Raw genomic sequence first — 18,343 nt, 5'->3', positions numbered from 1 at the left:
CATATCCTTGACTGTGAGCAGCAACATTAAGCCTTTAGGTTATTCCATTTCCATTTTCATTGACAACTGTTTGATTGAACTCCTGCCTTAATTATTTGCAGTGTGCAAGCCATCTTATGGCTTATTTGGCCAATTATTGCCGCTAAAATGACCATGCTATTCCTTAGATGCCTCTGACCTGCATTTAAAAAACTGTTTTCCTCAAGGAGAACCAATCTGCTTCCCTTATGTTTAAATTAGGATACATTATTTAAAAAGCACAAAAAAAAAAAAAAACTACTACTATGTTGCCGCCATGCAGACCAACTTCATGGCACAACAAATATTTAACAAAGTTTTATAAAATGAAGTTGTGCATTTTTACCACTAAGCATTAAACCGATATATGTGACCTAAAGTTGAACATCTCCCTAAAGCCAACAGAGTTTCGTTGACAGGCTGTCAAGTCCTCTGCAGCTTATACCACACTGCTGGAAATATGCTATTAAAAAATAAAATGAAGTTCCTCATTACAAGCCCATGCAAACTGACCAGAAAATGACATTAAGCATATCGAAATGAGGCACAAATTTCAATTCATTTATTCTAACAATTTTCAAAATATTACATAAGCTGCATCCTCAAAAAAAAAAAATCCAAATGACAACACTTGTCTGATAATTTGTGATGAGCACTTAATTTATGGATACTGACAGGAAAACCCCTAAAGTAAAATATGAATCTCTATGCTCCTTGAGGAAGGCCATCAATCAACATTTCTTTTATTCTGGTTGATAAAAACACCGCTGAGCACAAGCTGAATCATTTTCTGTTTATCCATTATTTTGTTATCTTATGACCCGTATTCTCATTAGCAATTTTAGAGTATTAACACCATGTGCTATTTATTGGTTTTAGAAAATATCCAACATCACAAATTGCTTTTGGACATTACTTTAACTGACAGCAATGTCATAACAGTGTTTTGTTACAACAAACACTGTTATAAACAGGATGGCTAAATTAAGAAGGAAGGAGTGTAATACATGAATATACATTATGTACACTAAATGCAAATCTAAACTGGATCTCAGGTGTTAGCATGTGTATACAATGGATATACAGTATATATATATATATATATATATATATATATATATATATATATATATATATATATATATATATATATATATATATATATATATACATAGCAAATATTAGTCGTGGGTTTGAATCCCAAACTACACAGTTGCAGTGTCTGTGCAGTTATTTAAAACAAGGAGCATAGAGTTATGGGTCAGCAGTCCAAAAAACTAGCCACCGTCCCACCTACCCTAAAATATTTTTTTTTTGTAAACAACCGAAGCCTTCACATCTACACATTCAATAACATCAAAAATGCTTGCATCTGGATCCTTCTGTCGATTATCAAACCTGACTCATCCATTTACGGGTTGCAGGTGGCTGGAATCCAGACAGACTATATTGGACGCAAGGTAGGCAACAAATCCCAAATAGGGTGCCAATCCAGCGCATGGATATACTCAACCACACACCCTCTCTCACTCTTACGGGGCTCACTAAGTCCTTGGTCACTGTTTCTTTTAAATGAGTATATTCTCTCAGTCTCTGCAAGGGGTTTAATCCTGGAATTCCAGTTTCCCTTCTCAACTTCCTAAACATTTGAATGTTAAGCTGCAAGGATCTGTATGAGTAAGAGGGATGCATCTATTAATCAAATGCAATGATGTTATACTAAAATGTATAATGGTAGTATTCAATGTAAATGGCACATAATTAAATGAAATATATGCAGCTTTAAGAAATATTTTTATATGTTTGTTTAATGTGTGGAATCCATCTATAAAACATAAATTGAACAAATGATATTATTGATAGATTGATTGATTTTTTTTTTCACCCTACTTAAAAATTTGCAGTAGGTTAATGTAATGAGAAGTCAAGCAAAATGACACCTTTCTTCATTGCCTGAAAAGCTTGCATATGGTAATCTTTTTAGTTAGCCAATAAAAGGTGTCATTTTGCTTGACTTCTCGCTACATTCATAATGGCTAACACCATACAGCACCCTAGTACTGTAGGTTAATGATAAGGATATTTTGGAATAGAAGTCTTTGTTAAAAAGGCGGGTACTGTATGTACTGTGTTTCCTTTGATAGAACTAGTGATTTTTGGTCCTGGCATTATGGCACAGTGTGGCACACATCTTAAAGTGCTTGGATGCTGTTATCTGTCAGGAAGCAGCACTAATCACTGCACCATCATGCTGCTCACAAATTAAGAGAGAGAGAGAGAGAGAGAGAGAGATTTATTCTTCTCTTTATTATACAATATAATTTTACACCCTCTGAATAAAAGGCACCGCTTAATTACAGTTTCCTAACTGGTAAAATCAAAAATAGATACACAAATTAATACTCTGGAAAGAGGCAATAACAGTTCAGTGCATTTATAGTGGAGAATATACACCAAGAGCTCAAATGCAAGGTCATCCACATTATTTTAGCATGTTATATATTATATTTAATATGCAGTAAAATATTATGCTCTTTCATTGTTTTTTCAAAGGGGAACAATAAAATGCCAGAGATAAAAATTGCTGGAAAATGTAATTAATCCACATAATCCACGAGCATAATTTAAAAAGCCAAGAAGCAAACAAAGAAATACAATGTATTGTTTATATGGGGACCCATGATGGTTACACCATTTTTGCATAATATTAATTATTTACCTTCCTTGTTTACTTATTTATTGCTTTAAACTGATTTTACTTTTTAAGAAGAAGGTTACACGCAGAATGAAAACCATATTGTGCAAGTTTGATGACTGCAATTTAAACTTTACTTTTATGACTCATGATTCATTTTCTTAGATTACAACCCTGTTATCTATCTCAGCAGGCAATAAATAAGATTTTATTCTGCCTCACCTAATTTGAGTATTTACAGAATGCCTGCGGTTTATTATTCTGATAGGAAAGAAAGGATTTTGAGCACAAGTGGCAAAGGCCTGAATTTATAGAACTGACTTACCTTCCACGCTCAGCACTTTCATCGCTTTGTTTTCCTCGCAAACCTCAAACTTATTAATAATATCCAGGCAGTACTCTGGCGTAACACTGACCATCTGAGGCAAAACAATAAAAATTTAGTAATATATACCACATAAATGCTTGAAATAATGAGCAAAAACTAGCAAATAAAAAGAAAAAAAAAAATCCGTGCTTGCTTCTTCACTTTTACAAACTGAAACATAAAGTTAAGACGCTTTAAGAATCCTTTGGGATCACTGGCTAGAATCTCTGCATGAAAAACATCAAGGCTTCTTGTCTTTGATGTTACATTGTTAACAGGATACTGAAAGTAAATCTCTTGGCCCTGATTGAGGTTTTGAGAACAGGTCATGCTGTCAGTCTGGTTTTCTGACAGGCAAAGATTTTCACGTACTGTCTGTCCATTGCCTGCTCATCACGCCATTGCGCTCTCTTAAACCAAAATCCTAAATTGGGGAAGACAGATCTTATAACACACAGCAGTGCTCTTGCATACCTTGAAAAAGAAGCAGGGCCGATGTTAAAGGATTAAGCAGGGAAAGTTTAGAGTATATAGTAGAAATATAGTTAAAGCAAATTGGTGCCAACACATTGCATTGTGGCCATTAATGTACCTTGATTCTACTTCCCACTGTATAGAATAAATACATAAATAATATTACATAAAAGAACGCGTTGTTTTATACTTATTGTAAACCATGCAAAACCAATACACCATCTGTAATGTGCCGATAGAAGAATTATCATTTGTGAACATTTACAAATATTTTGCAAATTAGTTTCTTTAAGAAAAAGGAGTGAAACATCAGCACAGAAATAAAAATGGAAGAATGGCTGCTGCAGTAAACAAACTAGAATTCTAGGATTGACATTTTTTGAAAGAAAGCACAACCAAGAAGGTTTAGACCCCTTTGTACAATGGCTTCTTTACTGCATACCTCTCTTGTTTTGAATTTGCTCTAAATGGGTTATTCACTCTCCGTGTCACCTAAAAAATTTCTTCGTCATTTTCTACAGATTTGTGCCATTTCTCCTGGGTTCTGTTAAATGCTAAACTAGACAAATATACTGCTCAAAAAATTAAAGGAACACTTTTTAATCAGCGTATAGCCTCAATTCAATGAAACATCTGGGATATTAATATGGTTAATTAAGTAGCAGAGGGGGTTTATTAATAAGTTTCAGCTGCTTTGGTGTTAATGAAATTAGCAACAGTTGCACTGGGGGGGCAACAATGAGACAACCCCCAAAACAGGAATGTTTTAATAGGTGGAGGCCACTGACATTTTTCCCTCCTCGTCTTTTCTGACTGTTTTTTCACTAGTTTTGCATTTGGCTACGGTCAGTGTCACTACTGGTAGCATGAGGCGATACCTGCACCCTCCAGAGGTTGCACAGGTAGTCCAACTTCTCCAGGATTGCACATCAATACATGCCATTACCAGAAGGTTTGCTGTGTCTCACAGCACAGTCTCAAGTGCATGAATGACATTCCAAGAGACAGGCAGTTAGTCTAGGAGAGCTGGACAGAGCTGTAAAAGGTCCTTAACCCATCAGCAAGGACGAACAGGATGATCACTGCCAGAGCCCTACAAAATGACCTCCAGCAGGCCATTGGTATGAATGTGTCTGACCAAACAACCAGAAAGACTTCATGAGGGTGGCCTGAGGGCCCAATATCCTCTAGTGGGCCCTGTGCTCACTGCCTGGCACCGTCGAGCTCAATTGGCATTTGCCATAGAATACCAGAATTGGCAGGTCTGCCACTGGCACTCTGTGCTTTTCACAGATGAGAGCAGCCTCATCCTAAACACATATGATGATGTGAAAGGGTGTGGAGAAGCCGTGGAGAGCGTTATGCTATCTGTAACATCATTCAGCATGACCGGTTTGGTGGTGGGTCAGTGATGGTCTGGGGAGACATATCCATGGAGGTACGTCTAGTCTCTACAGACTAGACCACGGCACCTTGACTGCCATTAGGTATCAGGATGAAATCCTTGGATCCATTGTCAGACTCTATGCTGTACATTGACCCTGTGCACGACAATGCCCGGCCTCATGTGGTGAGAGTACACAGGCAGTTTCTGGAGGATAAAGGAATTGATATCATTGACTGGCCCCCATGCTCGCCTGATCTAAATCTAATAGAACACCTCTGGGACATTATGTTTTCCTCCATCTGACGCCGCCAGGTTGCACCTCAGACTGTATAGGAGCTCAGTGATGCCCTGGTCCAGATCTGGGAGGAGATCCCCCAGGACAGCATCCATCATCTCATTAGGAGCATGCCCCAACAGTGTCAGGCATGCATACAAACATGTGGGGGCCATACAAACTACCGAGTAAGATTTTGAGTTGCTGCAATGAAATTTCTGCAAAATGGACTAGCCTGCTGCATCATTTTTTCACGTTGATTTTCAGAGTGAATTTGAATTCAGCCCTCTGTAGGTTGGTAATTTTTATTTCCATTAAACAATGTGGCATCCTTTTGTTCCTAATACATTACTCAGTCCATATCAGTAGAGATATCCAGCAGGAATTTTTTGCCATTGAGATCTGATGTGTTTTCATAATGTTTCTTTATTTTTTTTTTGAGCAGTTTATATTATAGTGCAAGCTCATAGCAGATATCCGCAGCCCTGGAATGATCTGGTCCCTCAATCCATTGCAAAGTAGTGGACTGATCTTATCAGATTTTATCATGCCATAGCATCTTCTATGCCCACTTAATCCTGAGAAGGGTTGAGGGGGTCATATCATATCTAATCTAATCCACTTTATTCATGTTCAAACCTATCTTAATCCTAGACAGGAATCCTGGCTTGGTAACTATTCAACCATAGGGCACACTGATGCTCACTCATTATAAAAGCTGATCATTAAACTAGCACTTGCATCATGGAGTTACAGAAGAAAACCTCGGTATGTAAGGAAGGTACAGTACTAAAATCTTTAAAACACGCAAACATCATACAGAGACTGGACCAGGATTATAATTTAACTAACATGTATACATCTACACGGGTGCAAGATTTCAAACCCAAAAAGGTGAATCTGTGAAACAGAAGCACGAACAACCATGCCACTTGCCACCAACATATAAAAAAATAAAATATATTGTTGTGCAAGGGTTCTGTTGCTTCACTGCTCCAAGACCCATGGTTTCAATCTAAATCTAATCACTATCAACTATCACTATCAACTAAATCTAATCACTATCAGCTGCACCTACTTGTTTTGTCAATGTGAATTTTCTAATGGTGCACTGATTTTCTTCCAAAGGCCAAAAACATTTATTCTATGTGAGTACAGGTAGTCCCCAGGTTACGGACATCCGACCTACGACATACTAACGGGGCCGCAGCTGCGACGCATGCACCTCAGTAACTGCCGCTCCGTTATCTTCGACCTAGGGACGCTGCAAGCAGTGGCTAGATGGAGGCTGGAGGGGGTTGATTTCGCTGCTCGCGCAGTTTAGTGTCCCTTGGGCGGCTCCCAGCGGCAAGTGATTTCACTGCCCGTGCACCACACACAGCTGCCTCGATCAATCTCAATGGCGGCTGGTGATGCTGCAAGCTGTGACCTGGTTGTGGCTGAACAGAGGCCATGGAGGGTGAATGGGGTGGCCGGGGATAGCATTGTAGTGTGCCTCGGATGGCTGCCTGTTGAATGGGGGCAGTGGTGGGCGATTCACTACACCGCTTTCGCCGCACCATGTTCGTTTTCGGTGGGCGGATACTTCAGGCAGTAAACTGTAGTGGAGGTGACTGTGAGGTGGGCTGGTGATGAACCGCCCCTCACCGCCCCCATTCATTCTCAATAGCAAGCCTGCTTGTACTGTTATGCACATAGCAGGAAGTTGTCTCTTGTCAGTACATCAGACGTATTGATGACAGGTGCCTTCCTGCTGAGACAGTCTGTACAGTGCTGTGTAGAAGAGCTCATCTTAACCTTTTGTCTTCACCTTCCAAGAATGTCTATGAAACACAAATCTGATGCAAGAGCTGGTGATACAGTAAAGAAGAGAAAAACCATCACCACTGAAAATAAAGTAGAAATAATAAAAAGGTCAGAGAGGGGTGAAACTCCATCATTCATTGGCAGAGCACTTGGTTACAGTCGGTCAACAACAGCATTTATTAAAATAATGTACCTGTTCTGGCTTACATACAAATTCAACTTAAGTACAAACCTACAGTCCCTATCTCGTATGTAACCCGGAGACTGCCTGTATTGGCGACTCCATTGGCCTGCCCTCTGATAGAAAACATCCTATCCAAGATTAGTTTGTACATTGCACTCAAGGCTGCTGTGACTTTCCACGACCATGCTGTTAAAATGCACCTTTACAAAATAAGTAGATAATTATTATATTACATTGCCTTGAAATAAGAAACCTTACAAATATTACAGGCATACTATGAAACTTGGCTGAGTTAATTATCCATAGTGTGCTCCAGTTGTAATATTAAACATTATATATTAGTTCAAACATTCTTTAGGGCTTTTGCCTTCCCAAAAACTGTGATGCAAGCTATTGTTTTAATAATCACAGCGTACAATGTAACTTATGCCAGAGACCTTTAGGAGATGTGCTACTGTAGTACATCTCTGTCCATCATTTAAATGCGGGATAGAGTGTATTTCTTATCTCTTATACGGATGCACCCATTCGGACTATGTGTCGGACTGCCTACACTACCACTTAAGACATTTTCAATAATGTGATTGCACTAGCTTGACAAACCACCAGGTGGAGCAATGAAAGGTTAAAATGGTGTGCTGCCAGTAAAGACCTATGTTCAAACCCCAGTCCAGGCCCAGCAATGTTTCCTTAAATTATGAAACATTGCTTAAAATACATTTCTTTTGAAGAAAGGCCATAGGAACTACTTTCCCATCTTCACTATTCCTAGCATTCTAATAGAGGGCATACAGAGCATGGTAACTTGTTTACACTCCACAGTTTGGCACTGCTAGCCAACAGGTTTGCCCATGTAGTGCATCTTGCTGTTGTACAAACGAGACTGGGTAACATAAGGAGTTTGAAGGTCTGAAGAGAGAGCAGTTGTGTCAATATCTTATCCAGATACTTTTACATTTTTTTTAAAGATTTCAGCTTTATTTTAAGCAGTTGCTTAACAGTTAACGCTTAACAGATTCTTCTCAGTGGTCATTAAGATGGTCTATAATCTAGTTAAGTTACATTCAATTGGTTTCTTTAAATGACAGCACTTTGGGATAATACTCACCAAAAATACAATTTATAATAAATGCAGACTAGAAAGATGTAAAATGTCTAAATACCAAGGATCTTCATTGTGTATTATTTACAAGTCTAATGAATATTCACCAAGTGTTCAATGTTGCTGTCATTGCTTACACTTTTTACAGTGTCGTGTAGGAGCAGAAACTGACTACCAATACACTCAGACCTCAGCTCATTTGCATGACATTTTTCACGTGTGAATTTGCTCAAGTTGGCAGCCTTGACTCACCTTCTGTTCAGTCTTGAGGAAGTGAGCAAGGTCATCGGCAGTAAGATGATCTTTCTTGTCACTAAAGCACATGAGCAATAAGAAAAGGTCTCTTCTGAGCGACATCATCTTGTAAAATACCGAGAACTCTTCAAAGGTCAAAGTTCCCTGCTGCTCATCTGTATCAGCCGCCTTAAATTAAAATAAAAAAAGTATTTTAAGTGCCACAATATAATATCAATGCAACAATAAAGCAGCTATGAGGCCCAGTCAAAGCCATTAAAGTTTAGCTACAAATATTACTTTTCAATGTTTTGTAGTTTCCTTTGATTTACAAGTAGACACAAAGAAATAAGCTCAGATAAAAATATTGCATGAACTACAGTACAGTCATACACCAATTTACAGCTGACAAAGTTGACAAGATTTACCTTTATACCTGAAAGCCATAGGGAAACAATAGGGTAAAAATGTTCTAGAGATTGCTAAAACCAGCCGAAATAATAAATCTTTCATTGTTATTATTATTATTATTATTTCATAGGGTCTAAAATGTATTCACAATCATGGAGGGCCATTTAAGGTTTGGTTTTATTGTGCTACTCCTCATTGTTAATACAGTACTTACAGTATGTGTTTGTTCCACACTGTCTTCCACCACCAGTGTTTCTCAAATTTTATGGTGCTGCACCCCAGTTTTGCCTTTTTAAATTCATTAATGACGCACTAGCAACAATTGCAAACTACCCACTTAGTGAAATGAACGTGATCGAGGACCTCCCTTGGTGGAATGAGCCCACTTAGAAACTGGAAAACCTAATGCACAGTGCTGTCAATTACTTAGGCAACCCACTTGCGAACCAACTGGTAGCAGGATTCAGGGCTTGAGAAACACTGCACTGCATGGCCATGAAAACTGATTTGTGCTACACCATACCAGCAGTTAAAGTATTTGTATAGGTGACGACCTACACCAGACCTAACCAACAACAGTTGTAATGACCTTTAAAATTTGTGACCAACATAGTGCCAATTTAACATCGGGCCAAATGGCCAATGCCAAATGAAGTCATAAATTGGAGTATGACTGTATACTATGAATGATTTCCTAAACACATATACATTATCTCACAAAATTGTTTAAGTATGTAATCTCTTCCAATTTCAGAAAAAAAACTATAGGTAAAGTATTATCACCCAATCCAGCGAGAAACATTCTTTTGGTTTAACTACGTAAGTTACTTTTCATCCTTGAAACCAGTGACGCTGCTTCAAAAATCCAGTATTCAAATATCAACCAAGGACTTGCATAACGTTAACTACATTGGTGTCAGCAGAGGGCTGAGTTTGTTCGTGTTGCCTTAAAAAGCTTTTTTGAATGGGAAACTATGTAACAGCAATATTTCTTTAGCTCAGATAGGTGAAATACAGTATTTGACCTGCATTCACAAGATGTGTGAAAATACTGTGGACCTGAGTTCAGATCCCTGTAGAGAATGTGGCACAGTCAGCTACAACAGGATTGATATAACCACATATGAAAAATTAAGAATCGGGTAAACATGTAACATAGTGACAAGCAGAGATTGTAATCTGTTGGTTATTATTTATGCATTTGTTTCATTGTGTGTTTTCGATTTTGGTCTGTTCTGTTTCAATAAACTTCTAGTGCATGGAGATCTCCCCATGGAGAGCTACCATGCAGAGTAAGGTTAGCTTTTTTTTTTTAAGTATCTGCCATCAATTCAGTTTATTCATGTAAATCACATATCTAGGACAGTTATACCCTTACTTACTGCACAGTGTAAAAAATAATATAAAATCACTTCCAAATAAACAATGACAAACAACACTACAAATACTCTCTTGAAAACACCATGTAATATGTACAAAGAAATTCCAATTGTGTTTTGGGAACTATATAGGAATAAGAAAACTAAGTTTGGTAAATATATTTATATATATATATATATACTGGATATAAAAATGTACCAAGCTGTTATATGGGAATAATGTATTTTTTTGTTTTTAACAATATTTTGATCTTGATGTTCATTCTACTTTTCCAGCTTTTCTAATTGTTTAATTGATACATTATTTACTAATTAGTGGGTCTGACGCTAAAGTAGTTGCAGCCTTTGATTATTCAGTGTTGTTTGCTTGTGTATCAGCTTTGCTCGTTTTCAATTGTCATTAACAAGATACAACAATGGGGAAAAATTACACAGAGAAAGGGCAAAATATTATCAAATCAACAAAAGAGAGTTAAGCATTTAAATCAATAGCAAAAGCAGAAATATTTCTAAATGTCTTATAAATGTAAAAATCATGCTGCTGTGCTTTTCTGAACGTACAATAAAAGCAAAAAATACCAGCTAATTAATATATATGCACTAGATGCACTAGAGGGGCAACAATGAGATGACCCCCAAAACAGGAATGGTTTAACAGGTGGAGGCCACTGACATTTTTCCCTCCTCATCTTTTCTGACTGTTTCTTCACTAGTTTTGCATTTGGCTACAGTCAGTGTCACTACTGGTAGCACGAGGTGATACCTGGACCCTACAGAGGTTGCACAGGTAGTCCAACTTCTCCAGGATGGCACATCAATACATGTCATTGCCAGAAGGTTTGCTGTGTCTCCCTGCACAGTCTCAAGGGCATGGAGGAGATTCTAGGAGACAAGCAGTTACTCTAGGAGAGCTGGAGAGGGCCATAGAAGGTCCATAACCCATCAGCAGGACCAGTATCTGCTCCTTTGGGCAAGGAGGAACAGGATGAGCACTGCCAGAGCCCTACAAAATGACCTCCAGCAGGCCACTGGTTTGAATGTCTCTGACCAAACAACCAGAAAGACTTCATGAGGGTGACCCAAGGGCCCCATGTCCTCTAATGGGCCCTGAGCTCACTGCCCAGCAGCATGCAGCTCGATTGGCATTCGCCATAGAATACCAGAATTGGCAGATGCACCACTGGTGCCCTGTGCTTTTTACAGATGAGAGCAGGTTCACCCTGAGCATGTGACTGAAGTGAAAGGGTCTGGAGAAGCCATGGAGAACATTATGCTGCCTGTAACATCATTCAGCATGAGCAGTTTGGTGGTGGTTAATGATTGTCTGGGGAGGCATATCCATGGAGGGTCACACAGACCGCTACAGGCTTGACAAAGGCACCTTGGCTGCCATTAGGTATCAGGATAAAATCCTTGGACCCATTGTCAGACCCTATGCTGGTACAGTGGCTCCTGGTGCACGACAATTCCTGGCCTCGTGTGGTGAGAGTATGCAGGCAGTTCCTGGAGGATGAAGGAATTGATACCATTGACTGGCCACCACACTTTCCTGACCTAAATCCAATAGAACACCTCATGGACATTATGTTTTGGTCCATCCAATGCCACCAGGTTGCACCTCAGACTGTCCAGAAGCTCAGTGATGCCCTGGTCCAGATCTGGGAGGAGATCCCCCACAACACCATCTGTCATCTCATTAGAAGCATGCACTGATGTTGTCAGGCATGTATACAAGAACACAGGGGCCATACAAAGTGCTGTGTACAATTTTGAGTTGCTGCAATTAAATTTTGGCAAAATGGACTAGCCTGCCACATAAATTTTTCACTCTGATTTTTGGGACGTCTTTGAATTCAGGGCTCTGTAGGTTGATCATTTTCATTTCCATCAAACGATGTGGCATCCTTTCGTTCCTAACACATTACCCAGTCTATATCAGTATAGATATCCAGGAGGATTTCTTTTTCCCATTGAGATCTGATGTGTTTTCAAAGTGTTCCTTTAATTTTTGAGCAGTTTTATATATATATATATATATATATATACACATACACAGGTACTCCTCACTTTACGACCTATTTGCTTAACGACCACTCGCACTTACGACCAATCAAGTTTCGACCTGCAATTCAGGGAATCCCCTTTCTTAGCTTGAGTGTCGGTCAGTGGCGAATGGTGACATGCGCACTGAGCATACTACAGTATAGGCTAGCTATGCGCTTTTTCAGTCAGTTGCATTCCTACAAGCAGTCACTGTGTAACCTCGTATTTTTTTTTACATATTTGTAACCCCAAAATAGTACAGATGTCGACGAAAAGAAAAAGTATGGCATCATCTAGAGAAATTGTTAAGAAACAAAGGAAAGCTATCGACCTTGAAATGAAAATAAAAATCATACATGACTACGAAGCTGGTAAAACGGTTAAAGAAATACCATGTGACTTGAAATCGGCATATTTGACAATTTCAACGATTTTAAAGGATAAAGTTAGAGTGAAAGAGGCAATGAAATTATCGACAGGATTTAAAGCCATAATAACTAGGCAGCGAAAAAAGGTCTTATTAATGAGATGGAGAAATTATTGGCGATCTGGTCTGACAACCAGATGCAAAATAATATGCCGATAAGCCTTTTAATAATTCAAGCCAAGGCACGCAGTATCTTTGAGACTTTGAGGGCACGTGAAGGCGAAAAATCGACAGAATCATTTACAGCAAGCCATGGATGGTTTCAATGGTTTAGGCGGAGATTCAACCTGCATAATTGGAGAATCAGCGGTGAGGTGGCAAGCGCGGATGTAGAAGCAGCAGAAAAATTTGTTGACGAATTGGATGGAATAATTAAAAAATGCAGCTACTGCCCAGAACAGATATTCAATGTGGATGAAACCGGGGTTTGGTGGAAAAAAATGCCTGAAAGGTCCTATATGCACAAAGAAGCTAAGGCAATGCCCGGTTTCAAGGCTTTTAAAGACAGGATCATGTTATTGTTGGGAGGGAATGCCGCTGGGTTCAAGTTAAAGCCTTTCCTGGTCTATTGCTCCGAAACCCACATGCATTAAAGAACTTTAGTAAAAACAGTCTGCCCGTTTACTATCGTGCAAATAAAAAGGCACGGATGACGCAACCTTTATTTGAAGATTGGTTTTTGAACTGCTTCATACCCTCAGTCCAGCATTATTGTTTGAAAATAGGAGTTCCTTTTAAAATTATTCTCCTGCTTGATAATGCTCCAGGCCACCCCCTGTATGGCGTTATTTCAGTGCCACTATTCTGAGCGCACGTAAAAAAATATTGCAAGTGCAAGTGTTGCATTTTGAGGAGAAGTTTATTTTGAGCGTACAAAGCTGAATTTGAGTGAACAAAATTCATTGCTGCGTGCAAAAAATGCATTTCAGTGTTTTCACTTATCCATATACACTGTCACACACGTGCGAGTAGGAGGCAGTCAAAGAGCCTAAAGGTGAGTGAAATCTCGCGAGACAAGGGTTTATCACGTGGTACTTACCTGAACCTCTTTCTATCTACAGAAAACCGGAAGAAAAATAAAACACTTTCCAGTTCAAATCCAAAATGGCCGCGATGACGTCACTTCCGGTTCCAGTCTGATGACGTCATTTCCGGTTCCACACTCGATTATTCTGGTCTACTCTTGGTGACATTGGTTCCATGGTCCCGCCTCCAATCATCACTTCCTGACAACCATTTCCTTTCCCATCATCCCATCTGTTATAAAAACGCCATCTTGTTGCAGTCATGTATTCACTTTGTACTGTAAAGTCATTTTGAATCAACTTTTTCATTCTCTGTCTGACGACAATATATGGGGACAAAACCCCCAAACCTTTTTCTAGTTTGAAGAGACTCTTGATTTATTACAATTGGCGTAGTCGGCAAGGATATTGTTCATCATGAGCGAAGAACAGGACCTCAATACGGTACTTCACACCATCATGGGAGATCTCAAACATTGAAGATACAGATGGGAGAAACCAGGACTCAACTGGCAGAGTCCGAGGCTCGCTCTCGTGCGGGTGCACGGCCGGAGGTGGTTCGGCCACAGCCAATCCAGTTAACCCCTTTGACTGAAGAAGATGACATCGAGTCTTACTTTTTGATTTTTGAGCGTTCCGCTAAGCGACGCGGGTGAAGTCGGAGTGGGCATACCTACTGGCTCCCTATTTGAAGGGAACGGCGCAGAGGGCTTATTACGATTTAACCGAGGAGCAGGCGGCCAATTATGACGCTCTGAAAACGGAGGTGTTCAAGCGCTACGGCGTTTCAGCAGAACAACAGGCGAGAGAGTGGAGGGAGTGGCAATTCGATCCAGAAAGGCCGCTAAGAACTCAGGGCTTTGAAGCTTGGGGTAAGGTGTGTCGCTGGCTACGGCCCGATATAAATTCCTCCCACAAAATGGCTGAGCTCCTGGCATGCGAAACCTTCGAATGCCCTCCCTGACCACATCGCCCAACAAATAAGAAAGCACACGCTCGAGGATATGGACACCCTAATACAAATAGCAGAGCGCCATTGGGCAGCCTATAAATCGGGCGATCGGAACGGTCTTCTCCCAACCCAACAGATACGGAGCAGCCTTGAGCCCCCGACAAACTCCGAACCTGCCGTCCGTAGAAGGGACAGACTAGCCGGTCCCCTCGCTGTTTCAAGTGCGGGGAGATTGGACATCTGTCCCGGAGCTGTGCCTACGAGCCTATGGATTGCTCGATAGTGAAGGGAGAAAGGTACTGTGCCGCAGTGAATAACCCTCTGTCTCTTCCATATACAGGTGCAGTTATAATAAATGGTAGAAAGGTAAGGGCAATGTTTGATTCCGGGAGTAACATTTCCATTGTTGCTGCCCGCTACGTATTACGCACAGTGGACTAAGGGAAAACTAGTCTAAGATGTATTCATGGGGATATTAAATATTACAGAACTGCCAGGTGTGTAATATCGCTAGATCATAAAATAACCAGTATGGCTATGGCAGTGTTACCCGATCCCCCTTTTCCAGTCATTTTAGGAAGAGATTGGAATAACATCAACAGCGGTAAGAACGTAACTGCATCTAAAAGAATTTAGGCTTAGTAATGGAGAATAATGCTCCGACTGCCTCCACGCCGTGTCCCTCAGTAGCACGGATCCATACGGGTACCCAGTGCAAAATGTTGATGTCCCATCGTCCTCTGCGGAACTGATACAGTCGACGCCGAAGACGTAGAGGCGATAGCCCCTCCCATTGAACTCGAAAGAGACCCTATTCAAAACTTAGCAACTCAATTTGGTTAACCCCATCATCATTAAAAGAGAACAATGGAATGATGATTCATTAAAAAATGCAAGAAATGCAATAGTATCTACCGATGGTTATACAAACCTAGATCCCATGCCACCGATGCCGCTCTTTGTAATTAAAAATGAATTATTATATAGAGTGGCAGAACACGAGGGTGAGTGCGGGCTTTGCTGTTAATTCCACGTGACGCTAAACGTATGTGAATTAGCACATGCCCACCTTCTAGGAGCTCATCTAGGCTCGAAAAACTTTGGAGAGAATAAAACTCAGATTTTTTGGCCGGGAGTTAATGAGGAGGTCAGGCGATTTTGCGCTTCATGTCCGAGTGTCAACTTCGCCAGATACCTAGACGGTCTAAAGCTCCTCTTATTCCCCTTCCCCTTGTTGACATCCCGTTTGAACGAGTAGGTATAGATCTCGTTGGTCCATTAGAACCCTCGTTAAAAGGTTTTAAATATATTTTAGTTCTAGTAGATTATGCCACTCGCTTCCAGAGGCTGTTCCTTTGCGCAGCAAATTCAAAAATATCGCACGGGAATTAGTAGGGATATTCGCGTGTTGGGATCCCCAAAGAGGTCTTAACAGATCAAGGGACTCCTTTCACTTCAGAAACGTTCAGGAAGTGGCCAAATTACTCAGGATAAAACATCTAAAACATCAGTTTATCATCCTCAAACTGATGGACTGGTTGAACGCTTTAATCAGACGCTTAAAACAGATGTTACGCAAGGTAGTTAGCGAGGACGGGAGAAACTGGGATCAGTTGCTTCCCCTCGTTTTGTTTGCCTACAGGGAAGTCCCTCAAACCTCAACAGGGTTTTCTCCTTTTGAATTATTATATGGAAGACAACCCAGGGGGATTTTGGACATGTTAAAAGAAGGTTGGGAGGAGGAGGTACTCCCTACCTCGAATATTCTTGAATATATCGCGCAGTTACGCGATAGGCTAGAGAAAATCCGACCTATCCTAAAAGATAATTTAGAAAAGCGCAAGCAGCACAGTCACGTTATTATAATAGAAACACCACCATTCGAATTTGTCCCGGGTGATCGTGTTATGGTATTAGTCCCAACCTCCCATTATAAATTATTAGCTCATTGGCAAGGACCTTATGAAATTAAAGAAAGAAGGTCTCGCCGACTATTTAGTTAAACAACCTAATCGTCGACCGAGTGAAAGAGTATATCATATTAACTTGCTGAAACCGTGGAAGGAAAGGGAGCCTGATCCCTCCTCCGACAGCCTAGTTCACTTTTTATGTCCTGTGCCAAACTTAATTTTGGTCCCGATTTGACACCGAACAGAGACAAGATCTCGAAAAGCTATCTTGTCTGTACCTGAGGTGGTGGACGAATTACCTGGACGCACTCGCTGATTGCACATGATATTATTACGGACCCTGGAGTGATTGTCAGGGAGAGACCTTACAGACTCCGGAGGCAAAGAAAGCGGAAGTGGAGTTAGAAATTAGGCTAATGCTGGATTTAGGGGTTATCGAAGAAAGCTATAGCCCTTGGTCTAGTCCAATTGTTCTAGTTTCTAAACCCGATGGGTCTTGGAGGTTCTGTAATGACTTCCGGCGACTCAATCAGGTCTCTAAATTTGATGCGCATCCGATGCCGCGAGTAGATGACCTGCTCGATCGGCTAGGAAACGCCAATTCCTAACTACCCTTGACATGACAAAAGGGTATTGGCAAATTCCCTTAACGGATTCTGCAAAAGAAAAACAGCGCTTAGCACTCCCAGTGGACATTGGCAGTATAGGGTCCTTCCATTTGGTTTGCACGGGCCAGCTACTTTCCAAACAACCAGAAAGACTTCATGAGGGTGACCCAAGGGCCCCATGTCCTCTAATGGGCCCTGAGCTCACTGCCCAGCAGCATGCAGCTCGATTGGCATTAGCCATAGAATACCAGAATTGGCAGATGCACCACTGGTGCCCTGTGCTTTTACAGATGAGAGCAGGTTCACCCTGAGCATGTGACTGAAGTGAAAGGGTCTGGAGAAGCCATGGAGAACATTATGCTGCCTGTAACATCATTCAGCATGAGCAGTTTGGTGGTGGGTTAATGATTGTCTGGGAGGCATATCCATGGAGGGTCACACAGACCGCTACAGGCTTGACAAAGGCACCTTGGCTGCCATTAGGTATCAGGATAAAATCCTTGGACCCATTGTCAGACCCTATGCTGGTACAGTGGCTCCTGGTGCACGACAATTCCTGGCCTCGTGTGGTGAGAGTATGCAGGCAGTTCCTGGAGGATGAAGGAATTGATACCATTGACTGGCCACCACACTTTCCTGACCTAAATCCAATAGAACACCTCATGGACATTATGTTTTGGTCCATCCAATGCCACCAGGTTGCACCTCAGACTGTCCAGAAGCTCAGTGATGCCCTGGTCCAGATCTGGGAGGAGATCCCCCACAACACCATCTGTCATCTCATTAGAAGCATGCACTGATGTTGTCAGGCATGTATACAAGAACACAGGGGCCATACAAAGTGCTGTGTACAATTTTGAGTTGCTGCAATTAAATTTTGGCAAAATGGACTAGCCTGCCACATAATTTTTCACTCTGATTTTGGACGTCTTTGAATTCAGGGCTCTGTAGGTTGATCATTTTCATTTCCATCAAGCGATGTGGCATCCTTTCGTTCCTAACACATTACCCAGTCTATATCAGTATAGATATCCAGGAGGATTTCTT

General features: G+C 40.7%; 1 protein-coding gene across 6 annotated transcripts in view; it reads right to left on the bottom strand.

The window, feature by feature from the left end:
• plch1 (phospholipase C, eta 1) overlaps positions 1-18,343 on the bottom strand; it is a 362,819-nt gene that overhangs the window by 95,535 nt on the left and 248,941 nt on the right. For all 6 annotated transcript variants that reach the window (XM_039757367.1, XM_039757373.1, XM_039757329.1 and 3 more), the window contains 2 exons: positions 8,560-8,730; positions 3,039-3,132 (listed from right to left, as the gene is read on the bottom strand). In XM_039757367.1, coding sequence (XP_039613301.1) covers positions 3,039-3,132; positions 8,560-8,730 — 265 coding nt within the window. The remainder of the gene's footprint in view (positions 1-3,038; positions 3,133-8,559; positions 8,731-18,343) is intronic.

The sequence above is a fragment of the Polypterus senegalus genome, chromosome 1, assembly GCF_016835505.1.
Source record: "Polypterus senegalus isolate Bchr_013 chromosome 1, ASM1683550v1, whole genome shotgun sequence".
In the NCBI taxonomy this organism is placed as follows: domain Eukaryota; kingdom Metazoa; phylum Chordata; class Cladistia; order Polypteriformes; family Polypteridae; genus Polypterus; species Polypterus senegalus.
Note: the sequence above shows the minus strand (reverse complement) of the source record. Positions and strands in the feature narration are given on the sequence as shown.